The 26,829-nt window shown below is 33.9% G+C and overlaps 1 protein-coding gene and 1 non-coding gene across 2 annotated transcripts in view; both read left to right on the top strand.

Moving 5' to 3' along the window:
- The window catches only part of LOC115210585 (tetraspanin-8-like), a 285,558-nt gene that overhangs the window by 10,732 nt on the left and 247,997 nt on the right, over nucleotides 1-26,829 (top strand). The window contains exons 2-3 of the mRNA XM_036502648.1: nucleotides 1,887-2,013; nucleotides 19,212-19,406. Of these exons, the coding sequence (XP_036358541.1) occupies nucleotides 1,948-2,013; nucleotides 19,212-19,406 (261 nt within the window). The 5' untranslated portion in view covers nucleotides 1,887-1,947. The remainder of the gene's footprint in view (nucleotides 1-1,886; nucleotides 2,014-19,211; nucleotides 19,407-26,829) is intronic.
- Nucleotides 21,044-21,150, top strand: LOC115211323. Its single transcript, XR_003881592.1, has one exon. It is a non-coding gene; the product is annotated as a U6 spliceosomal RNA (small nuclear RNA).

The following is a 26,829-nucleotide window of genomic DNA, read 5'->3' as shown; positions in this document are numbered from 1 at the left end:
CACTTCCTACAACATAGCAACACCTGCGCCAAAATAACTAATTACATAACATGAATTCAGTACCAAGGAACCAAATGCTTTTCAGATTATTGAGACCAAACTTACAATGTATATGTTCCTTAGCTTATAGTAACTTGTAGTAACTAACCTAAGTTGCTCTTGTGCACCGAGTAATCGGTAAGTAACTTGGATTATATTATTACAGCTTGCATTACTGTAGTATCTTCGCAATAGAAGACATTGTGATGCCAATATTCACTTCCTAGATAGATCCCTCTAACAGTATGTAGATAGCGAATCAACAGACTCGTTAGAGCGTCGGATAGAAGCCTCATCTTATTGTTTCAACACTATTGAACACCCTGAGTTCAAATCCCGTTGAGGTCAACTTTAACTTTATCCTTTAGGAATGGATAAAAAAGATATGCCAATTTAGAGCAGTGGGTTAACGATAACGTATAAACATCGAATCAGTTGCCTTGTGTTTGCTGCGGGTTTTTTGCGTTCTGAGTTCAAATCCCGTCACGGCCTACTTCGGTGGTAGACTCAACTTATCAACTGGTTTAACACCTGCACCTGGCACTTTGGGTGACAGTAACAAAGTCAATTCTGTTGCAAGGATTCGAACTACGTCTCCATTTTGAGGATACCTTCTACTCTCCCTTCTCTCTCGTTGATTCTGTAAAGGGTTATCAGCGCTTTCCTCCTTCCTAGCTAACAAAAATGAATCCGTTGATAAAATGATTAAATATTATCTGCTAATTAATTTCAAACATATCAAATATAAATCTGTATTATCAGTTTGACAATTCTTAATGACAGATATCCATTAGAAGATTAATGTCAGCCTTGAATCTGGTGAGAATGAAATGGTAAAGCTCATATATTATATTTTCAAACGTAGTTATCAACATCAGAAAAGTGAAACACGTTCGAACAACAATCAAACCTGGGTTGGAGAGCAGATTCGTTTCACTGTAGCTGCAATTAATATTTTATACCAAACTGTTGATGTTGAATGCATCATAGCAGTTTAATAAGGTCATTTTTGCTTCGGTCTCTGCACCTGTTTGATAATACACCAGTCTATCTCATGTAATATTCTTCTATTTAGTGCAACTCTCGATATATACGACCTATCCCCTCCTCGAACTTACTGACTTTTCGCTAAAGTTTGGAACCAAATTTAAAGCTTATCGAAGGCGGCGAGCTGGCAGAATTGTTAGCACACCGGGCAAAATGCGTAGCCGTATTTCGTCTGCCGTTACGTTCTGAGTTCAAATTCCGCCGAGGTCGACTTTGCCTTTCATCCTTTCGGGGTCAATTAAATAAGTACCAGTTACGCACTGGGGTCGATATAATCGACTTAATCCGTTTGTCTGTCCTTGTTTGTCCCCTCTGTGTGTAGCTCCTTGTGGGTAGTAACGAAATAGGTATTTCGTCTGCCGTTACGTTCTGAATTCAAATTCGTCCGAAGTCGACTTTGCCTTTCATTCTTTCGGGGTCAATAAATCAAGTACCAGTTACACAGTGGGGTTGATGTAATCGACTTAATCCCTTTGTCTGTCCTTGTTTCTCCCCTCTATGTTTAGCCCCTTGTGGGAAATAAAGAAATAAGAATCATTCGCACTCCAAGTAAAATGCTTAGAGACAAATTCTGTCAGGGTTGACTTTGCCTTTCAACTTTACGAAGTCAAATTTACCAGGTGAGCAATGGTATTGATGTATTCGACTTGATCCTCCCCCAGATCTGCTGGACTCGTGCCGAAATTTGAAACCAATATCTTACTTCTACACTTGTTTTCCATTAATGTGTATTTATTTACATTTTTTTGCATATTCTACTCTTATTCAAATGTATTATTTATGTTTGTTTTTCCTTGCAGAGCCTGTTCCATTCAGTCCGTCACCATTAACCCGACAGTCACGGCGAGTTCATATTCCGAGATGGGGTTGACGAGGTGTGGAAATTTTCTCAAATATTCCATGTTCATATTCAACTTCCTCATATTAGTAAGTATATACCACTTTATATCATTTCCTGTTTGAGCAACACTAAAATATATGTGTGTATGTGTACATTTGCATGAGTACGAGTTCGTGTTATTTTTATTATTGTATGAAGTAGTAACAGACTATACTTCTGACTGTGAATCATATTAGGTGACCATTGATCCAAGGATGAATACATGTCAGCCAAAACGAATACCCTTTGGTTGTGTTATGATGAGTTTGGTGTAACAGTGCACGGTTTTAGCGTTTCTTGCACGGCCTAAGACACAAAGGGAGAACTTAAAATTGCAATCGTAACGTACGTAAGATATATAAAATATGTATGTATATACATGTTGCATTTATACGACAAAAAAAAGCATGGACATAAAACTGGTATATATAACATGCAAAGTATTTAAAATAGATAATATATATAAAAAATAGCATATATAAAAGATAAATATATGTGTGTATGTGTAAAACTCGTTACATATAGAAAGTTCGGCTGCTTACATTTATAAGTAGTGCCTATACGTATTATATAGTTACAAGTCGAACCAATGAGAAGGATTGCTATATCGTCATTCGGTTTGCTAAAGATAGTAGTTAAATCTCCCCCAATGGTAAATGTAGTCCTTGATATATTGTATCCAACAATTTTGAAACTACACAACGTAGGCTCAGTTAATTAAACTAAATTGGTAAACGTTAATTGTCTTCACTTTGGATGGAGCGAAGTGACGTGAGCGTTAAGAATCAAAACTTAGATGCGCAGATCGGTAGGATGATACAGATGTTGTATAGGTCGGATGAAATTTCAGTATAACACAGTGGTTTCCAACAATTTTTATTTAAATGAGTTTTTCCACGGACCGCTTTTCATATGCTTAGCTTTATATATATATATATATATATATATATATTTAAATAATGAGGGAGATAAATTAATATTAATTTAATTAACATCAATTTAAAACCAGTAGCCTAGCATACAAAAATCTGAAAAATCAGAGAAAATTCTAATACATGTGTATATTCAAAGGGCAAGACCACTAGGTAGTCGGCCGTATGCTAGAAATAGATCACCTACACTCAAACTACAAAGAATGTTCTCCAGAGGAAAATTCAGCGGACACCAGAACAATTAGGCGGGCAAGACAGATGAAAATTATATAAAAAAAACAGAATTCAGGTGTCCGCTGAATTTTCCTCTAGAGAACATTCTTTGTAATTTGATCGTAGGTGATCTATTTCTAGCATACAGCCGACTACCTAGTGGTCTTGCCCTTTGAATACACACACACACACACACACACATATATATATATGCACACAGCTCATACCTGTGGCACCGCTGTTTTACAACACTGTCATTATTGAGAGCCTCCTCTAATATGTGGCATTTGGTGAAGAGGGACTTTGATGTCGCTACCCTCATTTGCACCCCCTGCCTTGAGGTAGGTTCATCTAGGACTCCCGAAAGGAAGAGATCCAGTTTTGATTTGAAAACACCTATATCCACTTTCTGTAGTTCCCTCAGACTATTTGGGAGAATATTAAAAAGCTCTGGGCCCCCGAAACCCAGGCTGTTGCAGTAACTGGTCCTGAAGTGCGATGCCATTGCTGAGATCTGTGATACTGTGCGGTGGCGACCCGTTCTTTGTTGTTCAGTGTTGTTTTTAGGCGGAACCTTTCACTACTTTTGGAATGTTGGTTGAAGCGATTTGCCAACCTTCGTCCGACGTCTCATGAGGATCTTTCTCTCCCTTGGAATCTTGTTCCTTTTTGTGTTTGCCTTGTACTATGAGAAATATTTCTTGCATATGGTTTGCTTAACAGACAAAATATTCTGTTTCATGCCAATGTCTAGTGTGGAGAGATATTTAGGCCGGTCCTGTCTCGTGAGGATCTCTTTTTGGATCGATTTCCAGTCTGCTTTGTGGAAGTTCAGATTGGAGAGATTTTGAGTGCTTCCTTTTGGCTGTATGTCTCTGGCTACTTTTAGTCCATACATAGACAGCTCTATAATGTTGTGATCCGAAACTAATGTTGGTGTCACTTTCACATCATGAACAATGTCCATATTGTATGAAGCAGACATTCAAAATGTCATTCGCCCTGGTTCATCTGAGCACAACTTACTCCATGAATAAAGCATAGGTGAGGTTGAGCAGGGATTCCACCTGTGCTTGTTAGCAATGAGTCATTTTCTGAGAGCGTGAGGCCCTCTGACCATTTATACATGTACAAAAATATATATATATATATATATATATATATTTAAAACTTTGAATTTAGATCACCGATCCCCAGTACTACCTTTACGGACCACCAGTGGTCCCCGAACCCCAGATTGGGAACCACTGGTATAACATATAGCACATAGAAACATTTGTAGAACAAAAATTCGAAGGCACTTTTTTTTACTTATAACTGCTTTATTATAATAGTTTTCTTTTTAGTTATTCATTTGTTATTTAGTCTCTCTTTGTGCATCTATGAATGTGAAAATTTTAAATGTGCAATGTGTTGTTATATCATATATGCCTTATATTATATGTCAAGAATATTGGTGTTGTTAGTGGAGGAGAGGTACTACAAAAGATGGAGTTATAGTTACATCTATCAAAAAGCTTGCAAATGATTTTTTTCTGACGTAGCACAAGTTCTTTATTGGATAACAGATAGATTAAAAGTTTTAGAATATGTTATTGTTGCTATTAATCTCGAAAGGATAAAATTCTAAATTGAGTTTGAGCAGTCATTAGTGAAGCTTCAGTAAAGATTAAGTATGAAATACTAGATTTCGTAGTGAAAAAGAATCACGACTTTGGAACTAGATTTTACTCAGCAGCTTTAAAAGCATAATTTCAATGGACAGTCTTCAATAGAGAAGACAAATATCTTACCTTTACTGATTTAGCGACAGACCTTGTGCTAAAATTATTGCTATTGTGGTTACTTAAATCTAGGCCTTCTCTGTTCCAACAGCGTATAATCAAAGCGAAAGTGTACCTCGTTCTACATAATTCTTATCATTATTTTTCGGAAAAGTGTAAGGTGTGATTGGAGAGCCTGGATTTAACTGGCAATTCCACCAGACTGAGCTATCGCTTTAAGGTTTCTTGTACCATATATTGTCGGACGGATTCAAGTATTATAAAATTCTATCTAGCTATGTTTAAAACTATAATTTGTTTATTTATTCTTTATACGTTCAAGTGTATTCGAACATATTTGGAAGAGTTACAAATATTACTATTTCACATAACATAAAACATAGAACTTTTCAAGCAGGTGATTTTATATGAGACCATGTGTTGAAAGTGAAGTAAATACACCATAAAAGAGCCATTTAATAACATAAAACTCTTAATTTCCTTTACATTTAAATTTATTTCATGAGACTTCCAAATTTTCATCGCCGAATTGCGATCTTGTCGATGACAGTTCCATTGCAACTGCTTTCAATAAGTAGAGTATAAATCTTTTTCTTCATTTCCTGAATAGGAAAATATTCCCCTTATTTAGTAAAATTGTTAATTAGTAAATTAATTTGTAACCTATTTAATGGCATGAACTAAGAAAGTTTCAATAATATAATCATAAAAGGCAAAGATGACAATTCTGAAATTTAAATCAATGGGAAAAGTCATGTAAAATAAAATATAGAAACGTGAAAACTCTGTATATGTTTCGCACTTATTTGAACTCATCGGTAATGCAGAGTTAATCTAAAGCTCGATAAACTTATCACCAACCGAACAAAAACGACAGGGGAAACTCACAATATGTATTGACATATGTAGATGTATTGACATGAGCTAAATTAAAAGAGAACTAAATAATTCACCATTCTTTTTCATTCATTTGGTGTTATCTACTCTCAGCAGGTTGAATATCAAGGATCTCCCCTCGGGTCTTTTTTTTTCTTGTCATTCTTATACATTCAGCATATCATAGTTTATACCAGTAGTTGATGTATCAAACCAGATGTCTCTCGGTCTTCCCCTCGGGCATTCGCAAGTAATAGTCTCTGTACACCTTGTGTTCTTACTATGTGACCAAACTACTTTAGCTTTCTGGGTTTTTTTTTAATAATTGATAGCAATAATCTTTTTGTATATACACCATTCTTTAATAATTAACTGTATAACAAAGCGATCATAGTCTTAAGGGTACCATGATGTAGAGATATTCAAACTGCCAAGTTGGCAAAAGAAGAAAGCAGGAGAGAAGAGCTAGAGAGAGAAAGTTAGATGGTAATGTTACTTCACATACTCTTTCGTGATTGGATTAAGGTTGCTATACATTGATTTCCTAACCCGTACACAACATGTAATCTCGTTAGCAAAATATTATACTGCCGAGAGTTTTGCAGATTACGTCTGCAACACTTTCAAACATTTTTCTCTACTTTATCTATAGAAGCTTTTTTCTTATTTAAAAAAAACACTAACTTCACTGTTGTTACTACATTAGTGAAATTTAGGTTCTTTCCCCTATTAGCTTCCATATTTTTTTATATTACTATTGAGAGTTTGTGCTTCATTTTTATATTCAATGCATCACATACTTTACATTACTACGCCATTTTAAGTCCGTTCTTCATTTTCATTTTTTCTTTTACATTTCTTTTTCGTTTTTCTCACCATCTTTCGTGTATGAAAATGTGTATACCTGTTTGTGTATGTATGTGTACACGAGAGCGTGCGTGTTTAAGTGTGATGTATGATTTGTTTGTTTGATTTAGTTTATTTTTTCCTCAGACATATGTTTTATCTAATTTTCTACCATATATATTTATTTTTCTTGTTATATTCTTACCGCTCTCTTCTTGCAAACGACGTAGACTGCAGATTAGTGATGTTGACTCGTCATTTTAAGAAATACTTCTTTTATGAACTCGACGTTGACTTCTAGGCAACCCATGAATTACTGAATTACTTAGGTGATAATGTTACAGTTGTCTGTCTGAATGTACGAATGTTTGTATGTAGGCTCCTCTCTCTCTCTCTCTCACTCTCTATTCTCTCTCACTATATCCTATTTATATATATATATATATATATACACGAGTGAGCGAATGTATACATATATATATATATTAAGCAATATTATTTAGAGAGATAGATATGTATGTATAAGTATCAAAATATAAAAGCATATGCATGAATATGATGCATTTAACTGCATATAAATAAGAATATTATGGCAAATATAGGCATAAAATATTCATAGGTATATATATTATATATTATTTATGTATTTGCGTATGTGGTGTTATTGTTCGTAGACTTATGAATATATTATCCTATATAAATGCCAGGAAGCAGGCTTCACTATGTGGTAAGGAAGCTTGCTTCACAACTATATAATTTTTGGTTCAATCCCACTGCGTGTCACATTATTTATATATATATATATATATATATATATATATATATTCTACAGTTTCAAATCGACGAAAGCTTGGTGAGTGAAACTGTATGGAAGAGAAGCTGTCCAGAGCCAAGGTCTCAATTCCAGGGTAGAATACTTGATTGATCAATCTGAGCACTAGCACAATCTGAAAACATTCGGATTAGGAGTCCATCTTAAAAGTTGCTTCGTTCTTTCCACCCACCAGCTTCGGTGGCTCTGAAAAACAGATCAAAGGTGCAGATCTGTAAATCTTAAAAATTGTATGAATAATATATATATATATATGCATACGTGTCCGTCTACATAGCTTGATAGCTAGGTAGGCACTATATATATAAAGAGAGAGTCAGACAGTATAGGCAGAATCAACAAAAAATGTACTCCATCCAGTGAGCGATAAATATCAATTTAATACACAAATGGCAAGGGATACTCATAAAACTGCTCTTTTGTAATTATGCGTTGAATTTTTATATATATATATATATATATATATATATATATATATATAATACCATATCGTGATCTCTTAAATTCTTGGAATCATGGGGTTCCATCATGACATCAAAGATACAGGTACCTTAGAGTTGGCAGAACCCATCTCTCTCTAGGTTTAACCACAGTCGAATTCTTCCAGGAGAGAAAGAGACAGACAGAAAGAAAAATTTGGAGACGGGAAGGAATCGACTACAGTACTTGACTAGTATTTTATTTATCGATCAAGAAATGATAAATAGACACCTGACGTCTGTGGGCATGGAACTGTCATTACAGAAAGTTTGTCAAATCCGACGATCAAAGAAAGTTTAAATAATAAAATCGTAAAAGGCAAAGGTCCAATCCGGCGATCAAAGGGCACTGCCAATTATTTATCTATCTATATTATATATATATATGAAATGCATTCTCTTATCGCAAAGATCCTCTGCTACTGCACTTGATTCCTAATAACAACTGGTTTTCATGTGTCATAAGAAATCATTTCACTTATTTTCCAATGAGATTAACTGAATCAAACGAATGTCTAACACAGTGACCACTTCATATGTGACTATATTTGTACAACACTCCACAGTATGATAGTGTATTGATTTAGTGACTATAGGTAATGTGGGGGTGTACGCGACTGAGTGAACAAAATTGAAAGAAAGTAGCATTCAATACATTAAGTAGGAGTTACATATATTTTAGAAAGCAGTTGATTCATCTCCAAATGACTAACACTTTCGTTGGCGCATTGGACACGTTCATTTTCCTAACATCTGTACGTGTTCTACAGGCCCACAAAACTTTATCATTTAGAACCGAGCCAAACTGTTATTGTGTGTGTGTGAGAGAGATAGAGAGAGGGCATATATCTAGGTATATATATATATATATATATATATATATATAATATATAGACATATGTGTATGTATATATATATATATATATATATATATATATATAGACATATGTGTATGTATATATATATATAAACATCAGTAGTATTTTTTATGTCCGTTTGATGAAATCTTGCCAGGCCTTATTGTGTCTTTTATTCTTGATTCGCTAAGGTCATTCCGTTCACTCTGCTTTCTTACTTACTCCATCACAATAACACTGAGTAGTAAGAGATTTATTCGACCAACAGAAAATATTTATGTATATATATACATTTATACGTGGTCTGATCAATAATTTGCCATGGTAACGAAGCTAAAGAATGCAGTGAAGCCGCTTGGTACAGATTGACTTTGAACTGTGTTGTACATGCGCACTAAGTTTTATATATTTTTCGATTCAGAACGTAAATACGGACAAAATGCTTAACGGCATTTTGTCCGGTGCACTAACGGCTCTGCCAGCCAGCTCACCGTGTTATGAAACTATGGCTGCGAAAGAAAGTTGGGTGTCTCTAAATAACATTGCGTTCATAGGGGTTATTAAGAGCAAGTCAACCTAGTGATGCATATACCCATCCCCATCCTTTTCCAACGTGTTAATTACGGCTGGGATCGAGAGATGTAAGAACTGAGACTAAATGCCTCATCCGAGAATTGAACATCTTTCATATGTATTGGATGATCAAGAGCTAACGTTCGCTTGCACCAATACATTATGGAAGCTGAAGATAGTGATAAACCTGTGTAATCATCAGGTAATATATACAACATTAATGTAGAGAACAACATTAAACAATGTAAATGTTAGCAATATATCATAGAGATTGAGAATAACGATTAAGTAATGTAAACGTCGGCAACAATATAGCCGAAGAGGATGCGAGCTGAGTGATAAACAGTGAAAATACTAGCGATATGCCGTAGAGGTTTAGAATAACGATATATTTCAGCAACTCCATAACGAGATTTCATCTTGCTGTGGTGATTAAACCCTCAGTGCGGAAGCTATCTATCTAACGTCATCCTGCTAAGAAAGTGAATCAACTGTTACGCACGCAAAAGCTAAAATTCACATACAAGCTCATAGCCATGTATGTGAATAACTACACTATATGCACATATGTATACACCCCACACACACACGTACATATATATATATATATATATATATTTATATATATATATAATATATATATATATATATATATATATTTATATATATATTTATATATATATATATTTATATATATATATTTATATATATATATATTTATATATATATTATTTATATATATTATTTATATATATATATATTTAATATATTATTTATATATATATATATATATATATATATATATATATATATATATATATACACACATACATACATACACAGATTTTAAAATGGCGACTTATATTCGAAGATGTTACTTCTATGAATGACTATTCCCAAAATAACCAAATACATGTGTGTATTTCTGCTTATAGCTGTTTGTATATTCTTATGTATTTATACAGACATACATAGTATGTATATATATATCATTTATATACATTATATGCATATACGTATATCACATATATCCGCAATATATATATATATATATATATATATATATATATATGCATGTATCGGTATATTATGTACGTACATATATGAATATATACTATATACAGCTTCATTTACATATATGTGCATGCATATTCATTATCTACATACATGCATATACATAATATGCTAAATGCATATACAGATGTGCCTACATATATTATGTGTACATGCATATATATATATATATGTATGAAACTATATATTTATCACCTTTTCAATATATGCAGACCAACGCGTCTAAAGAGAGAACTTGAAATCAATAAGTTCCTTTTCGGAAAAGCGGATATTATGAGCAGTGGCTTGTTAATATTATTACATGATATCATTCTTGCACGTATCGCCAATGAATATAAACTAAGATAGCAATGAGAAGGAATTCATCACATTTTATTTCCTTTCTTTATTAACTTTCCTGAAGCAGGTTATAAACTGTATTCAAATCAACGGTTGAAATAAAACAAATATATTAAATACCGACCGTCTCACACACACGCACAAACACGCACACACACGCATACACACGCATACACACATGCACACACTCACACTCACTCATTCACTCATTGACATTCAGACTTTTAATTATATACGCATATATAATTATATATGATACTTATATTCAAATAAATATACACGCATATGCATATATAAATATAAACACATGATATGCATAAATACACACACACTCTCATATATATGTATATATATAATATATATATATATATATATATATATATATATATATATATATATTATATATATATATATATATGTCCCTTTCTGTAGAAAAGCGTAGGCTCGAAACGTAAAAGATTTTTTTCTATTCCTGAGCGTTATACTAATACATCTGTTTGTTTTGTACACCACCTGTCTTAGACTTTTGTTTTTTTCGTAAACTCTCCTTATATATATATCAGAAATCTGCTGTTAAAGGTGTAAGCGTGTGTGTAATTAGTTAAACGTTAAATGTTTTACACGTCATTTACCACTTGAAGGCTGTTTTCAAATGCATACAATGCATACAGTGTTTCCGCATGATGGATTCTAGTCCGGAACAGCGGTTCAATATTCCGAGGTGCTCTGATATCTACTCTCGATAGGTATATCGTAAACCGAAACAACATTCAACATACTGCTGTGCTGCGAAATATATTCAAATTACTGAATCAGGTTCGGGATTCAAGTACGATGAATCCAGTATCGCAATGCCTCAGTCATTCGACTATCTCATCCCTACTCCTCATAAACAAGCAAATATATACTTTTAAAGTTCTTCGGTCTCTATTTCACCGCAGTGTTGACTGTGTCTGTACTGAGTACTAAGATTACATAGATTTTTATTATATTTTAACTTCGTAAATGCAGGAAATTATATTATGAGGACGTAAGCTGAAGCTAGTTGACTCTGCTGTCAACTTTAACAGCTTTAAAAATGTACAATCTCGTATGACATCTCATGCTGATTATAAAGCATTACAACTGTATTTCAGTGGTTATACAGGTTAGAAACTTGGTCAATGTATAGAGCTATGGAGAAAAGTATAGAAAATAAACGGCAATTTAGACGCTGCTATACTAGAAAAACTGAAAGTCCAAAGACACCTATCGCCGAAAATAAAGTCCAGAAATATCATATGATGGGCATACAATGTGCCACCGGTCTCTGCCCAACACCATCCTGACAGGAACTACAGAAGAGAACAGAGAGTTTGGGCGTCAAATAATGGACTAGACACAACAGTCTAGTTAGCTGTATGCACGCAGCACAACACAGCGGTAACTCTCTCTCCCTCTCTCTCTCCCCCTCTTCCCCTCTCTCTCTCTCCCCTCTTCCCCTCTCTCTCTCTCTGTCTCTGTTGAATTGTTAATCTGTGTCCCACATGATTCAATCACCTCTCCTGCTCTCGTCAGCCCATGTTTCTCATCCACCCAACCCCGATACCTCACACTAAATACTCTCTTCTTTGGTTCGATATCCCAGAACTACATCTCTCCGTAGCGACAACCATAAACATGAATTTTATTCAAAGTGATGGGTAACGGCATCAATCCAAAATGTCCGAAAGAAACCCTAAACACTATTGACTATGTACAAATGTGTGCTTCTGTATATGTGTATTTCATGTGTGTGTGGTTATGCGCATGCGCATTAGTACGTTTCTCTGAATTTGATCATGTGTGTGCATGCACGCACTCGAATGTCAATCATATCTGCTGCATTCACTAAATTAATATTGGGTCCATGAGTATTAATTAAAGTGAGTGCCTTTAATTAAATTATTAAGATGAAATTAACTAACCAGAGCATGTGTCAATAAAAGAGAAATCTTCCTCCTACAATCTGAAGAGGGACGCTGATGTAGTCCCAGATATTTTTAACAGCTTAGTCATAGAAGGAAGGGCAGCGTTTACAAATACTTTTAAGAACATCCAACAGTGTCGCTGTTAAAGTCACCCAAGAGCTAGGTATTGCTGTTAGTATGTGAAACAGATTAAGTCTTCAAAGAAAGATAATATTCACTGCAGGACCTACAGGATGCTCGGGATAGTATCACCTTTTATCTTAAGCCCGTGCAAGGAAGGCTACCTGAAGCTAAACAACCACAAGCCAGCAGTTTTAATTAATTCATTAGTAGACCCGTCCAAGGGACAGAACTTTCTAGATGTTAAGGCAAACCTCTGAACAGTTTTACATAAGTCGACAAACTTACAATCTCCATATTAAATGCCCTGTACTTTCAAAAATTTTAAGCATCAATGTCCACGTTGTTGGATTTGTCAAACTATACACGAACCCGCCCTCATTTATCAGGATTATCATCGCAAATATTATGCAATGACCATCCCATCATATTTTCGTAAATATTTCATACTTGATATATGTAGGACTACATTATCCAATATGATGGTCTTAGTGAGGAACAAGATGGAAATTTGCCAGTTATTTCTAGCAAATATAGCGGTTGGATAGAACAATTCGTCAGTGGAATGCAGTTTCCAATATGAAGTCCTACCCTGGTCCCAGAAACTGCAGATTCCTCATTTATTGTTCATAAGAATGTTCTCTTTCCTCCTGTTATAGTTGCTCTCGTTTGTTCTGCTTTAACAAGCTTATGATATATATGTATATATATATATATATATATTATATATATATATATATATATATATTATATATATATATATATATATATATTATATATATATATATAGCGTTAGCCAAAAGTCACTTGACAGTAAATCGAAACCATTTAATTCCAAGATTAAAACAAAATATTATTTTATATGAGACTTCCTAATAAATAGATAAATTATTTTCATTTGACGGATATTTGTCCTCATCTTCGTTGTTAACACAAAGTTTCGGCTGATATTACCCTCCAGCCATCATCAGGTTCCTTGGGGAAATTTCGAACCTGGGTTCTCATTCCTAGGGTATTTTTCGATGTTGTTGTTATTATTATTATTATTACTATTATTATTATTATTATTATAGACAAATGTTGAAAAAACGGTGATTTTAACTCACAGCATTCAATTATTAAACGTTTATAATTGGAACGAATAAATAAGATTGAATATTAAGTATTTAAGGAATTTTGATTTACTGTCGGGTGACTTTTGGACAAAACAATATATATACACATATAAAGGGAATGAACACTACGTGGACATCCATTATGCTAGAAGTAGATCCGCTATGGTTTTACCACTAAGAAAGGAAAGTTCTCAAGAACATTTAGCAAACGCCAGATTTTAATATGATAGACCACTGGTTTTAAATTGATAGTAATCAAATTAATATTCAATTTTTCACCCTTATTATTTTAAATTTATATGTATGTATGTATGTATGTGTGTATGTATGTATGTATGTATGTATGTATGTATTGTATTGTAATTTTGCATTTTTCAGTCACTAAACTATGTTCATACTGAGGCACAACCCGCCTTGAAATGTTTTGGGTTAACCCCAGTGCTTCTTCAAAGTTTGTTATTTACACTTTAGCTCGCTGTTTGCAGAACTGCGGAAGTAAACAAACCTTCACTCGTTGTCAAGCAGTTAGGCGACAAGCCCAAACACAAAGATACACACACACACACACACACACACACACACACACACACACATATATATATATATATATATATATATATATATATATATCCATAGACATATATATAATGGGCGTTATATATGTTTTTGTGTTTGTGCATATGTTTGTATTCGTGTGTGTGCGCGTATGTATGTATGTATGTATGTGTGTGTGTGTGTGTATGTATGTATGTATGTATGTATGTATGTACGAGTCAGTATCAAAGCGTTCCTGGACTAGTTCGCCTATGTCTGGAATGCGCTAAAAGTTAGTTTTACACAATTTCCATCTGTTAAATGTGTTTAATATTAGCAAACATGCAACAGTACGGTTAAATAAAACAACTGAGACTAATAATTTGTTTACACATGGTTATGAATATGAAATATGTTCCAGCTTGCGTTCTGTTCACTGCAGCAGATTTTTTTCATACGTACTTCTACTGTCTGAGATGCGCATTTGCGTAAGTATATGTCTGTGTGTAGATCTACATCCGTTTCTCGCAAACGCGTATGACTTGATAGCACGTACCATGCTTTTGTTAATTATTTTAGGTGTCCATGTAATTGTTCTTTCCTGCGTCCTTCTCACTTTATTTATGGAAATGTCTGGGATATAACACTTTAAAGGAGTGAGGGCTGCACCTGCATTGGGCTCGTTCATTATATATGGAACCCAAAAGGATAACGTGACGAAGCACATTGGCAAACGTAGAATGGCAAAAAATCCCACACAGATGTGTGTGTGTGTGTGGTGTGTGTGTGTGTAAATATATTTATGTAAACATACAGGCGCAGGCGTGGCTGTATGGCCAGAAGCTGACTTCCCAAGGCGGCGAGCTGGCAGAAACGTTAACGCGCCGGGCGAAATGCTTAGCGATATTTCGTCTGCCGTCACGTTCTGATTCCAAATTCCGCCGAGGTCGACTTTGTCTTTCATCCTTTCGGGATCGATAAATTAAGTACCAGTTACGCACTGGGGTCGATGTAATCGACTTTATCCGTTTGTCTGTCCTTGTTTGTCCCCTCTATGTTCAGCCCCTTGTGGGCAATATGGAAATAAGAAGCTGACTTCCCAACCACATGGCTCCAGGGTCAGTCCCACAACAAGTAGCAATACCACTACTGGGTTGTTATGGTTACTACCATCACTAGGACGACAACCGCTGCTGCCTCTACCTAAACATCCACCTTTACCTTATAGTGATATTAATGTTGATATATCAACCGTAGAAACTAACGACAAAGAGGGAGCCTGTCATTGCTATCTCAGCCTGTTGAGATAGCAACCAAATGTCTCTCAATCACCGTTTTTTAAAAGCGAACACATTTCATAAATAGTCCAAGATATCCCACAAAAGTCGAGGAAGTCATGGCAGGAATACATATGAACATTAGTGTTTAACCGGGATTGGCTTGTAACAAAACAATTACAAAAATAACAACTTACAAAAGTTTTATGAGGTGCTTCACATACCTGACATAGATCCAAATGTCCCTTAAATCATACTATAGCACTTAAGAAAAGGGAAGGACACATTAGATAATGTATTGCTTGTTTCCACTAAAAACACGAAACTGTGTTAGCTGGAATGCCTTTGATCAGAAGTCTATTCAACCGTGATAGGCCAAGGGCTAAACAACAACAGCAGCAGTAACTACATCAGCCGACCAGAAATCCTCTACCCATTCGCCCAACCTACAAGAAATAGCAACCAAATCTTCGAGTTATACCAAGCCACCTTAAAAAAGAAAAAAAATGCAGAAAGTCATTCTCAATAATGTACGCCTAGATACACCAATCCTTAAAACGAAATCATGTGGTATTTAAAATTAGATGGAGCGATAGATGTGTTCTTATTGATGTTAGCTATCTCATACTTGGAAATCATTTGATCATAAATCTATTCAATCAGGCTAGCCTGTAGCTAAATAAGAACTCTAATTCCACTCCAACACAGCTATCACGACACTCCTACGATTGCCCTACCAAAGTTACTTCTAACTTCGTAACGTGACTACACAAGGGAAAAGCTAAAGAAAATTTTTTTTCTTCTCTTTTTTTAAAGAAGGTCTACCAACAAAAGAAATTATTTCTAACATGATGTGAATTCCTTTTATTTAATTTTCTTTATTCTGAGGCTTCCAATTTAATTTGATGAGTTGATATGAAGATGCCGTATGAAGTGGTTATGATTGCCGTCTTAACGAGAAATTCCTTTGATCTCATAATCTAATCTAGATTTAATTCTCATACTCCAATCTTAGAACTTTACAGCATCCATGCATTTATTCCTAGGAATGTGGGGTATCGGGGCTTCTAAATACATATCGAGTGATATATGAATACCTTAAATAACAATATATAAACATACACAGACATACACATATATATGAGTGTATATCTGATGCATGTATGTATACTTATTTATGTTTACGCATAAACGTGTGTGTGTGTGTGCTGGGGAAGGCTTGCGTGTGTTGTGACTTTTTTACACTACCAACAAATAATGTAATATATATATATGTATATTTATAGATAAAATAATGCGTATATATAAATATATGCATATATATATACATATATGGATATTTATGCACATATGTAAAGGTGTATATATATATATATGAACGTATATGCATATATTTACATACATATATATATACGTATCTGTATCTATATATATATATATATCTATCTATACATATATATATATATATAGATATAGATATAGATATAGATATATATATATATATATATATATATATATATATATACATGTATCTGTATGTATATATATATATATATGTATATATATATATACGTATGTATATATGTGTGTGTGAGTGTATATATATACAATATACGAATGTGTATATATATATATATATATATATATATATATACGTATGTATGAATATATATATATTGAATTTTCCCTGTAAGTTTTGAACTATATTCCCTACTATTATATATATGTATGTATGTATATATATGTATGTATGTTTCGTGTTACGCTAAGAAGTGGTACACGATGCCAGAATTTTTTACTCTATTCAAATATAACATGGCAAACTACTCAAAACCCTTGATAGAGTTGCTGGTTAAGTGGATTCTGGGCCAACTAACTTGGACTAGCATGGGGTTGTATAAGTTGTGACAATTAAGTCAAACTAAATGGTAATATTCTGAAACCATTTAATACGTATGTTTTAGCTCTTTATAATATATAATTGGAAATACTTCCACTACGTAAGCTCGTTCTCAGTTGAAATATTTCAAAATATGATCCACTTGAGGGAAAAATTTCAACATATATGGTCAGAAGTGTAACTCGGCTACGAAATTACGAGGATTAATATGGATATTACAGAGAAGAGCGCTAAGCAGTGAAAAGTAAAAGTGTAATGTTATCAGTCTCAACCTGCTTAAGACATGTCCGAACCAGTGAACAAACTACTCACTGCGTTTCGTCACGGAGAATATATCCCGCTTGTTGACAAATGGCGTATGTATACCCAGATAAGCTCGCAGCGCTGCCAACCCAGACTGTGAGATGCAAACTTTTCGGAGTAGTTATCTCCTCCTCAGTTACAGACACCAGGCGCTACGGGCTGGCTGAAGAGATTGATTCTCTTATGATTCTCTTATTTTACTTATCACTGCTTAGCGCCCCACCACCACCACCACCGCTGTAATTTACTTACGGTGAGCCGCTGCATAGCGCTGCCAGTCACCATATGGCAACTCGAAAAGCATAAGAGACGCACTCTTCAATCAGCTTGTAGTGCCGCCCGCCTGGTGTCTGTGACCGAAGAGGGGATAACTCCTCCGAAATCCTTGCAGTTCACAGTCTGCGTAGGTGATGGTGGGAGCTGATTTAGGTGTCTACAAACGGTATATATTTTTAGTGACAACGCAGTGAGTAGCTTGTTCACTGGTTCGAACGTGCTTCAAGCATATTCGGGCTGATAATAACATTACTAATATGGATATATTTCGTGGACCGAACGAAAGGTGTGCATTAAAGTATTTCAAAACTATTACTATTCGATTTGCCTTCGTTTTAACAACATAATATATGTGTGTGTGTGTGTGTGTGTGTGTGTGTGTGTGTGTGTGTGTGTGTGTGTGTGTGTGTGTGTGTGTGTGTGTGTGTGTGTGTGTGTGTGTGTGTGTAAATATGTAAGCTAGAAATTTTAAGATCTCTTTCTTTGTAACTCGATTTTAAATTTCAGTCTTCTAATCTTGATAAGTATGTAGAAATGATTATCTCCCTCACACTCAGTGGCCACCAGGAAACACCAGGTGTTCTTATTACATATATATTGTCTTTCATATATATATATATAATATATATATATATATATATATATATATATATATAATATATATATATATATGTACACAGTGCACGTTCTCCGACACAAACAGATAAAAAGTATATGTACTAGAACGTGCATACACATTGTGTGCATGTCTTTTTCTCTCTCTCACACAAACACACACGCACACACACACATGTTTATGCGTGTGAATGTGTGTAAATGTCATTTATACATATGTGTGCGTGTTGATTTCAGATTCACAACAAACTTCACCTGTTAATGTTTTTTTGTTTTGTTTTGTTTTCTTATATATAATATCCTTTTGACTACATTCATATATCACAACTAAATCTAATTTTTCTTTATCAGATATGTGGTTGTGTATTACTGGGCATTGGTATCTACACACGCGCCAATGACACGCCAGCCTGCATCACATCTTTAGGCAGCAACTTGTTTTTGCCTGTTGCTTTCATGCTTATAACCCTGGGCAGCATTGTCATCATACTGTCATTCCTCGGATGTTGCGGGGCAATCAAAGAGGTTCGCTGTATGCTTGCAACGGTAAGTTCTGTTTCTGTTTAATTATTCAACTTTTTTCCAAAGAGATTTTTTTAATCCAGTAGTTACATGTTATTAAGGCGGCGAGCTGGCAGAAACGTTGGCATGCCGGGCGAAATGCTTAGCGGTATTTTGTCTGTCTTTACGTTCTGAGTTCAAATTCCACCGAGGTTGACTTTGCCTTTGATCTTTTCGAGGTCGGTAAATTAATTACCAATTGCGTACTGGGGTTGATCTAATCGACTGGCCCCTCCTCAACAAATTTCGGACCTTGTGCCTAGAGTAGGAAAGAATATTCACATGCTATTGTTTATAGCTTGACCTACTTCGAGTTCAGCTGTTAAAAATGAAATGTCTCACGTTTTTTAATGAGTCTAAATGCTTATGACGTAAAGAACACACAATTCTCACTGCTAAGAACAAAACTTCCCAAATGGAAAGAGAATTCCAAAATATTCTTTTGGTCTAACTCTTTTACTTTCTTACTTGTTTCAGTCATTTGACCGTGGCCATGCTAGAGCACCGCATGTCCCTCCCCCAACATCAAGCCATGCTGGAGCACTGCATGTCCCCCCAACATCAAGCGATGTTGGGGCGACAAACACAGACGCACAAACATATAGGCACATACATATCTATATATATACATATATACGACGGGCTTCTTTCAGTTTCCGTCAACCAAATCCACTCACAAGGCCCGAGGATATAGTAGAAGACACTTGTCCAAGGTGCCACGCAGTGGGACTGAACCCGGAACCATGTGGTTGGTAAGCACGCTACTTACCACACAGCCACTCCTACACCTACGAACATAACTGTTGAACATCTCGTATGTTTACAGATGTGGTTTTGTGTCCTACAGGTAGCCTTCGTTTTTAACTCTCAAAAGGAATCTCTTTTAAAACTCAGTATTTATATGCTTTAATTGTAGCTTTATCTACTTCGAGTTCCATGATTAAAACGATTTATATATACGCTTTAGCATTTATTTATTTATTTATTTATTGCAACTGTGAAGTTTACAGCTGTTTTTGATGTTACTACTCTGTGACGGTGATTTATAAACCCATTCTGAAAATGAAAGTCAGTGAAATAAAACCTCAACATACTAGAAATATTCAACGACCCTGTCTAATCCAATACCCAAACTGAAATTTAATACTCATAATATAATTCAACACCCAAGCAAAATTAAACATTTTAGTAAAATTATTCAGGCGTGTAAATTCTTGACCTGAGTGAAAATCAACACCTAGGAAATATTTAACATTTAAGCATTTTATAAGACCAATTCCTATGGGAATATCCATCTAAAATGAAATCTACTTCTCTATTGCTTAAGTTATCCAGTTCTGTCTCGGTGCATGGCTTTGCGTTTGATTATTTTGTTCTCAACCATGCGGTCGTGGGTTCCATCCAGATCCACTGAATGTTCTATCATATCTTTAGGGTGATATAAGGCTAGAAGCTTGCCAAGAATCTCCCGCAGTTCCTTGTAGATATAGTTTGGTGAACTATAACTTTATAACGTAAATAGTATCTAAATATAGCGAGGAAGTTGCGGATACAAATGTTAAGAAGTTAAAAGCATTCAATATCCCGGGTTAAAGTTTATGTATTATTTATTTATAACCTTTATACTTGCTTCGGCAGTACATATACTAAAATTGGAACGATACAGAGAAGATTAGCATGGCCCCTGCGCATGGATGATACGCAAATTAGTGAAGCGTTCCATATTTTTTCTCAGCGGTGGTGCCCCAGCATGGCCGCGGCCTTCGGGCTAAAACATTTATAAGGATTTAAGGAACCTGGTTAATCCATTGTCACTATAAGTTTCAAAATGGTTTGATGTGTATCTCTGTTTCTATGACCCATATTCTGTGACTCCAGACTACGGGCCTGAGTGTAGGCATCAGATTTATCTAACTCGTTGAAGTGTTCTCAGTTTTAAACACCAGACTGTGCTCAGTGCCTTGCTGTAATTGATGGAGTACATTCCGCCCATATATTGGCCCGAGCCTCATCTGGCTCTTTCATCGGCGGTACATGGAAAGCAGTTGGTGTTACCCCACTGCAGTCCAACACCAAACTCTTATTCTACGTCAAAACAAATGCAAATGAATTCCTTCATCGACATTGCACAGTAATGATGATTTCTTAAAATTACCCATATCATAAGAAGAGTATTACTGCCTGAGGTTTGAATACATGATAGAAAAGAAGTTTATTTTCATATTCTGTTAATCAAAACCACCACAGCCCATACTAATAATAAATAAACAAAATAGATAAACGCTGATTAAAAAAAAAATTATTATATTTATTCTTTTTGGCTGTTGAATTCTACACAGCTCTAAAGTAATTCGCCTGTGTAGAATTTATGTTGTCATATATGTATGTAAAGAATTTTCCTGTGATTGGGGATTTTCTGGTTTTTACTTGATTTGGTTTCGCTGTGTAATTTGGTTTCTTCATACAGAACATGGTGTATTAATGCCAAACTTAATGGTAGGCAACAAATTGATAGATCTCTCTTTTCTCCCAACATATATATATATATATATATATAATATATATATTATATATATATATATATATATAATATATATATATATATATATGTGTGTGTGTGTGTGTGTGTGTGTGTGTGTGTATATATATATATATATATATTATATATATACATAAATATGCATATGCATATATATATATATATATATATATATATATATATATACACACACACACATACACACACACATGTATATATATGTGTGTGTGTGTATATATACTTATATATATATGTATATATATATATGCATATGCATATTTATGTATATATATATGCATGTGCATATTTATTTATGTGTGTATTATATATAATATATATGTAGGTATATTTATGCATGAATATATTTGTTTATATATATATTTGTTTGTATATATGTGTGATAGATAGATAGATAGATAGATAGATAGATAGATAAATAGATAGATAGATAGATAGATAGATAGATAGATAGATAGATAGATAGATAGATAGATAGATAGATAGATAGATAGATAGATAGATAGATAGATCACGCTCTCTTTATTTTATTCGATCATCTAATGATTGATGTAAGTAATCACGCAGTAATACGAAGATTTTCAATATCTTATCAATGAAGAAGGTCTGTTCACATATCTTTAGGTAGAGGAGAGCCTTTTGAATCACAAACCTGAATGGGATTCTTTGAAGTTATTTTACAAAGTTCAACATCCCAATAACATGTATATTACGAGCCGAGCAAACATTTACAGGAACTGGTTGCTTGAAGACTGCATTCTTTATAAATAAGGACAACATTTGTTGCATGTTATTTATGAGAAAAACATAAACTGGGCGATGAGAGGCAGGGAAATAGATGCAACATGTTGAATAAATGAACGATGTTTGACAAGTGATAGATTTCAATAACTGAGCAGTTCGCAACTGTCCGTCCTGCGATAAACTATCAACTGGATATTTGAAATACGATGCGTCGCTGGTTCAGTTATTTAATCCTAAGCTAATTCTAATCCTACAGACATAAGTTCAAAGACGTTCCAGATGAGACTATCATGTCTTATATTAGACATATATTAACTAATGTGGACTTTCTGTTATTAAGAGAATACGATCAGTTGAAGTAAATTTTGTTGCTATTTCTAGCAGTTAGAATTATCGGGTACAGTTTTCTCTGCGGTGTTTTGATGTTACATAGAGTTCTTCTGATTACAGTAAAAGTAATCCATTGGAAAATATTAATAAACTTATCGTCTTCCCAAGCATAAAACATAACATTCTCACATGTGGTCTGTCCAACATAAAATATTAAACATTATCACTGCTGCTACTGGGTGATTTTCGACTGCTACAGATATATTTATGATTTTGAATTCAGTACGTCCATAGGAGATATTACCTTTAAACGAATACCACAGTTAATTTGGCTTTTCACGCTGTATTCGCAATAAGTATGATACATAGATGACTAATATAATACGCTTTTGTATATACAGATGCGACACAATCATCAACAAACTCAGTCTGGTTTATTTAACGTTATTCTACATAGTTATTGCTTCACCTTCTGTTTCAAAGTCATATATCACGTTCAAATGACATCAGCAATAACATACAAAATCTTAATGAACCTGAGAAAGTTCGTGAAATACACTGTTCGTCCAAGTAATAGAAGGACAATTTTAGTATAGATGGATTAACTATTTTCTCTTACTAGTCTTTTTACGTTGGGGCAGCGTCTTCAAAATTTTTGACGGTTATAAGGTCCTCTTTACTTAATAACTTATCTTATCGAAGAATTTCTGTCAACTAAATGCTATGTTCTAAGTATTACGTTTAAAATTTTAGTTAACAAAATTCTTAGATAAGTTATGATTTTGTTTTAAGTAATATGGTTAAATTTTATTCGATTATTTATTAAAACACGTATTTGTCTATATTTATTTGATAATTATTATAAGTTAAGATACGTACATTTATTTTATTATTTTCATTATTATCATTATTCTTTTAGACCTGATGATTGACTATATTTTTAAATAGAATTAATTTTAGTTCGATTTAATTTTAAATCGAATTGATTTTATTATTATCTATTTGAAGATATAGCCACGGAACGCGCGTAGTCTATTTATTGTTTATGTACTTTATTGATTTTTAGAATAATATTTTTATAGTATATTCAATTTTTTCTATATGGTGTGAATAACGTCTTTCACTATTTAATTGCTTAATAGAGGTTTTTCTCGAAATTATATAAATATATATATATATATGTATATATGAATATATATATATATGTATGTGTATATATATGTATATATGAATATATATATATATGTATGTGTGTATATATATGTGTATATATATGTATGTATATGTATATCTATATATGTATATATGTGTATATATATGTATATATGTATGTATATATGTGTGTATATATGTATGTATATATATATATATATATGCATATGTTTATATATATGTATATATGTATGCATTTGTTTATATATATGTATATATATATGCATATGTTTATATATATGTATATATATATGCATATGTTTATATATATGTATATATGTATGCATATGTTTATATATATGTATATATGTATGCATATGTTTATGTATATGCATATATATGTAACTGTCACTTGCTCATATTAACATGTAGTGGAAATGAAACCCAGAACTAGAGATTTGTAAATAAACTTAATCACATAACTATATCTGTACACGTTATTTTGAACATAAGAAAGCCTTCCTCATTCAACATCATTTTTCTCCTCCACGTCAATTTACAATTCATTACCAGCGCACTACTACACCTGGCAAGAAAATCATCACTGTCTCGAGGAGGATAGAGTGAGAGTTGCTTCCATCTCTCTCTTTTTGTTTTTTGTATTTTTCACCAATGTTACAGGAACCTGACGCAGCAATTTATTGCTGTATTTAATTTATCTTCGAGTCTCTTTCCTACTGATTCTAAATATTTGCCTTTTCGTTCTTCGTGTTTTTGTTTCTTTAACACCTTATTGTTTTTTTTTAACACCTTGGAATAACGTGATAAATATTTAGATTTAATTTTTTAAGTCTTGGAAATACCGTTACAAATGACGCCCTACAGTGAAAAGCACCTCATGCTATCCGCGATGTTATTCAAATTGTGTTGAAAACATCATTAACTTTCTCGAAATGCCATATATAATCTGATTTAATCTATTCTTATTTGGTCACACTTAATTATTTCTTTCTATCTTCTTAATCTTCCTTATCCTCCTCTTCTACTACCTCTCAGCCTATTTGATAACTGTCATTTATATTCATTATTTGTGCTCTCGTTTTTTTTTTCTTGCCTTATTTCTCCTGCTTTGGCATCGAAATTTCCTCTTTCTAAAAAATTCTATTATTATTATGTATTCATTAAGAAAAGCGGCGAGCTGGCAGAATTGTTAGCGCTCCGGGCAAAATGCTTAGCAGTATTTTGTCTGTCTTTACGTTCTGAGTTCAAATGCCAGCTTTGCCTGCCATTCTTCCGGAGTCGACAAAATAAGAAGTAGTTGAACACTGGGGTCGATGTAATTGACTTACCACCGAATTTTCTGGCCTGGTGCCAAAGTTTGAAACCTTTAAGTATTCATTAAGAAAAGCGGCGAGTCGGAAGAATCGTTGAATACAGGGGTCGATATAATTTACTAGTCCCCTCCCACCAAATTTGAGGCCTTGTGCCTTTACTAGAAAGGATTATTATTATTATGAATAATATTATAGGTTGGTAAGATCAGAAAAGCATCAGACAAAATGTGAAATTGAGTTCTGGCTGTTGACGTGCTGTGATAAAATCCTGCCGAATTTTATCTTTCTGGGGTCGATAAAATAAAGTACTACTGAAAAGCTGGGATTTATTAAATTGATTGCCTCCTCTCCAAAAATTTGAGACATTGCACTTATGTTGACACGCAATTATTGTTATAACTAATGAGCGTAGTAACTTTTCCTGCTTTTCCGATTTCAAGTCCCACCAAGGTCGACTTGGATATTCATCCCTCCGGGATCAATAAAATAGAATATTCAAGTACTTGAGTCGATTTAATCAGTTGATTCATCAACCATCAAAATCTTAATCTTCACCTCTATTAGAAGCAGATATTTTTATCCTTAATTTTTGTTTTTATATTACGAATTATATCCCGGTAATTACCTTTGCAAATTTGTTGTTTTTCTCTTCTGTAACTGTTTAGATTTGGGGATCTACCTAATCTAACCTTCTAATTACTTCTTGACTCTACTTCTCGGCTATTATTATTTAAAATTGATCCAGGAACAGCCCACTTTTTTCTTGTTTCTTGTTTCTCTTCAGCTTTGAACATACCAAACGAACTTTCCTTGATTTTCTCCTATAATAACACAACAACACTCTATCATTTTCCCGTTGACATCCTCAGATAATTTCCATGCAATAATGATGCAATGTTTGTATTACAGATGGTTTCTATTTACATTTATCTTCAACTCAACGCTCGCTAGATGAGAGGTTTTATTTTTATTGTCAGCTCTAGCCCCATCAACGCTGTTATTTAACGACAGCTTTTGTACATCAAAGAGAAAAGTATTTTATGCTTAAAAAAATCAACCTCATCTTTATTTCTTATTCTTTTTTTTCTCTTGGCGTATTTTTCCTTTTCTTTTCAATGTATAAATTCTAGAAAGGTTGCCAACCAAGACTAAAGAGCTTCTCCAATCCATTTGTCAGTTTATTCTGCTGTTTCATTATCTGTTACTGTTTGTTATAGTTTAACGCATGTCTGTGTGCAGAGAGATATTCCCGTTTGACACTGCCTGCAGGACTACAATATCGATTTGTGTC

Source organism: Octopus sinensis, linkage group LG4, assembly GCF_006345805.1.
Source record: "Octopus sinensis linkage group LG4, ASM634580v1, whole genome shotgun sequence".
In the NCBI taxonomy this organism is placed as follows: Eukaryota; Metazoa; Mollusca; class Cephalopoda; order Octopoda; family Octopodidae; genus Octopus; species Octopus sinensis.
The sequence above is the reverse complement of the archived record's forward strand: the minus strand, read 5'-3'. Positions and strand labels throughout refer to the sequence as shown.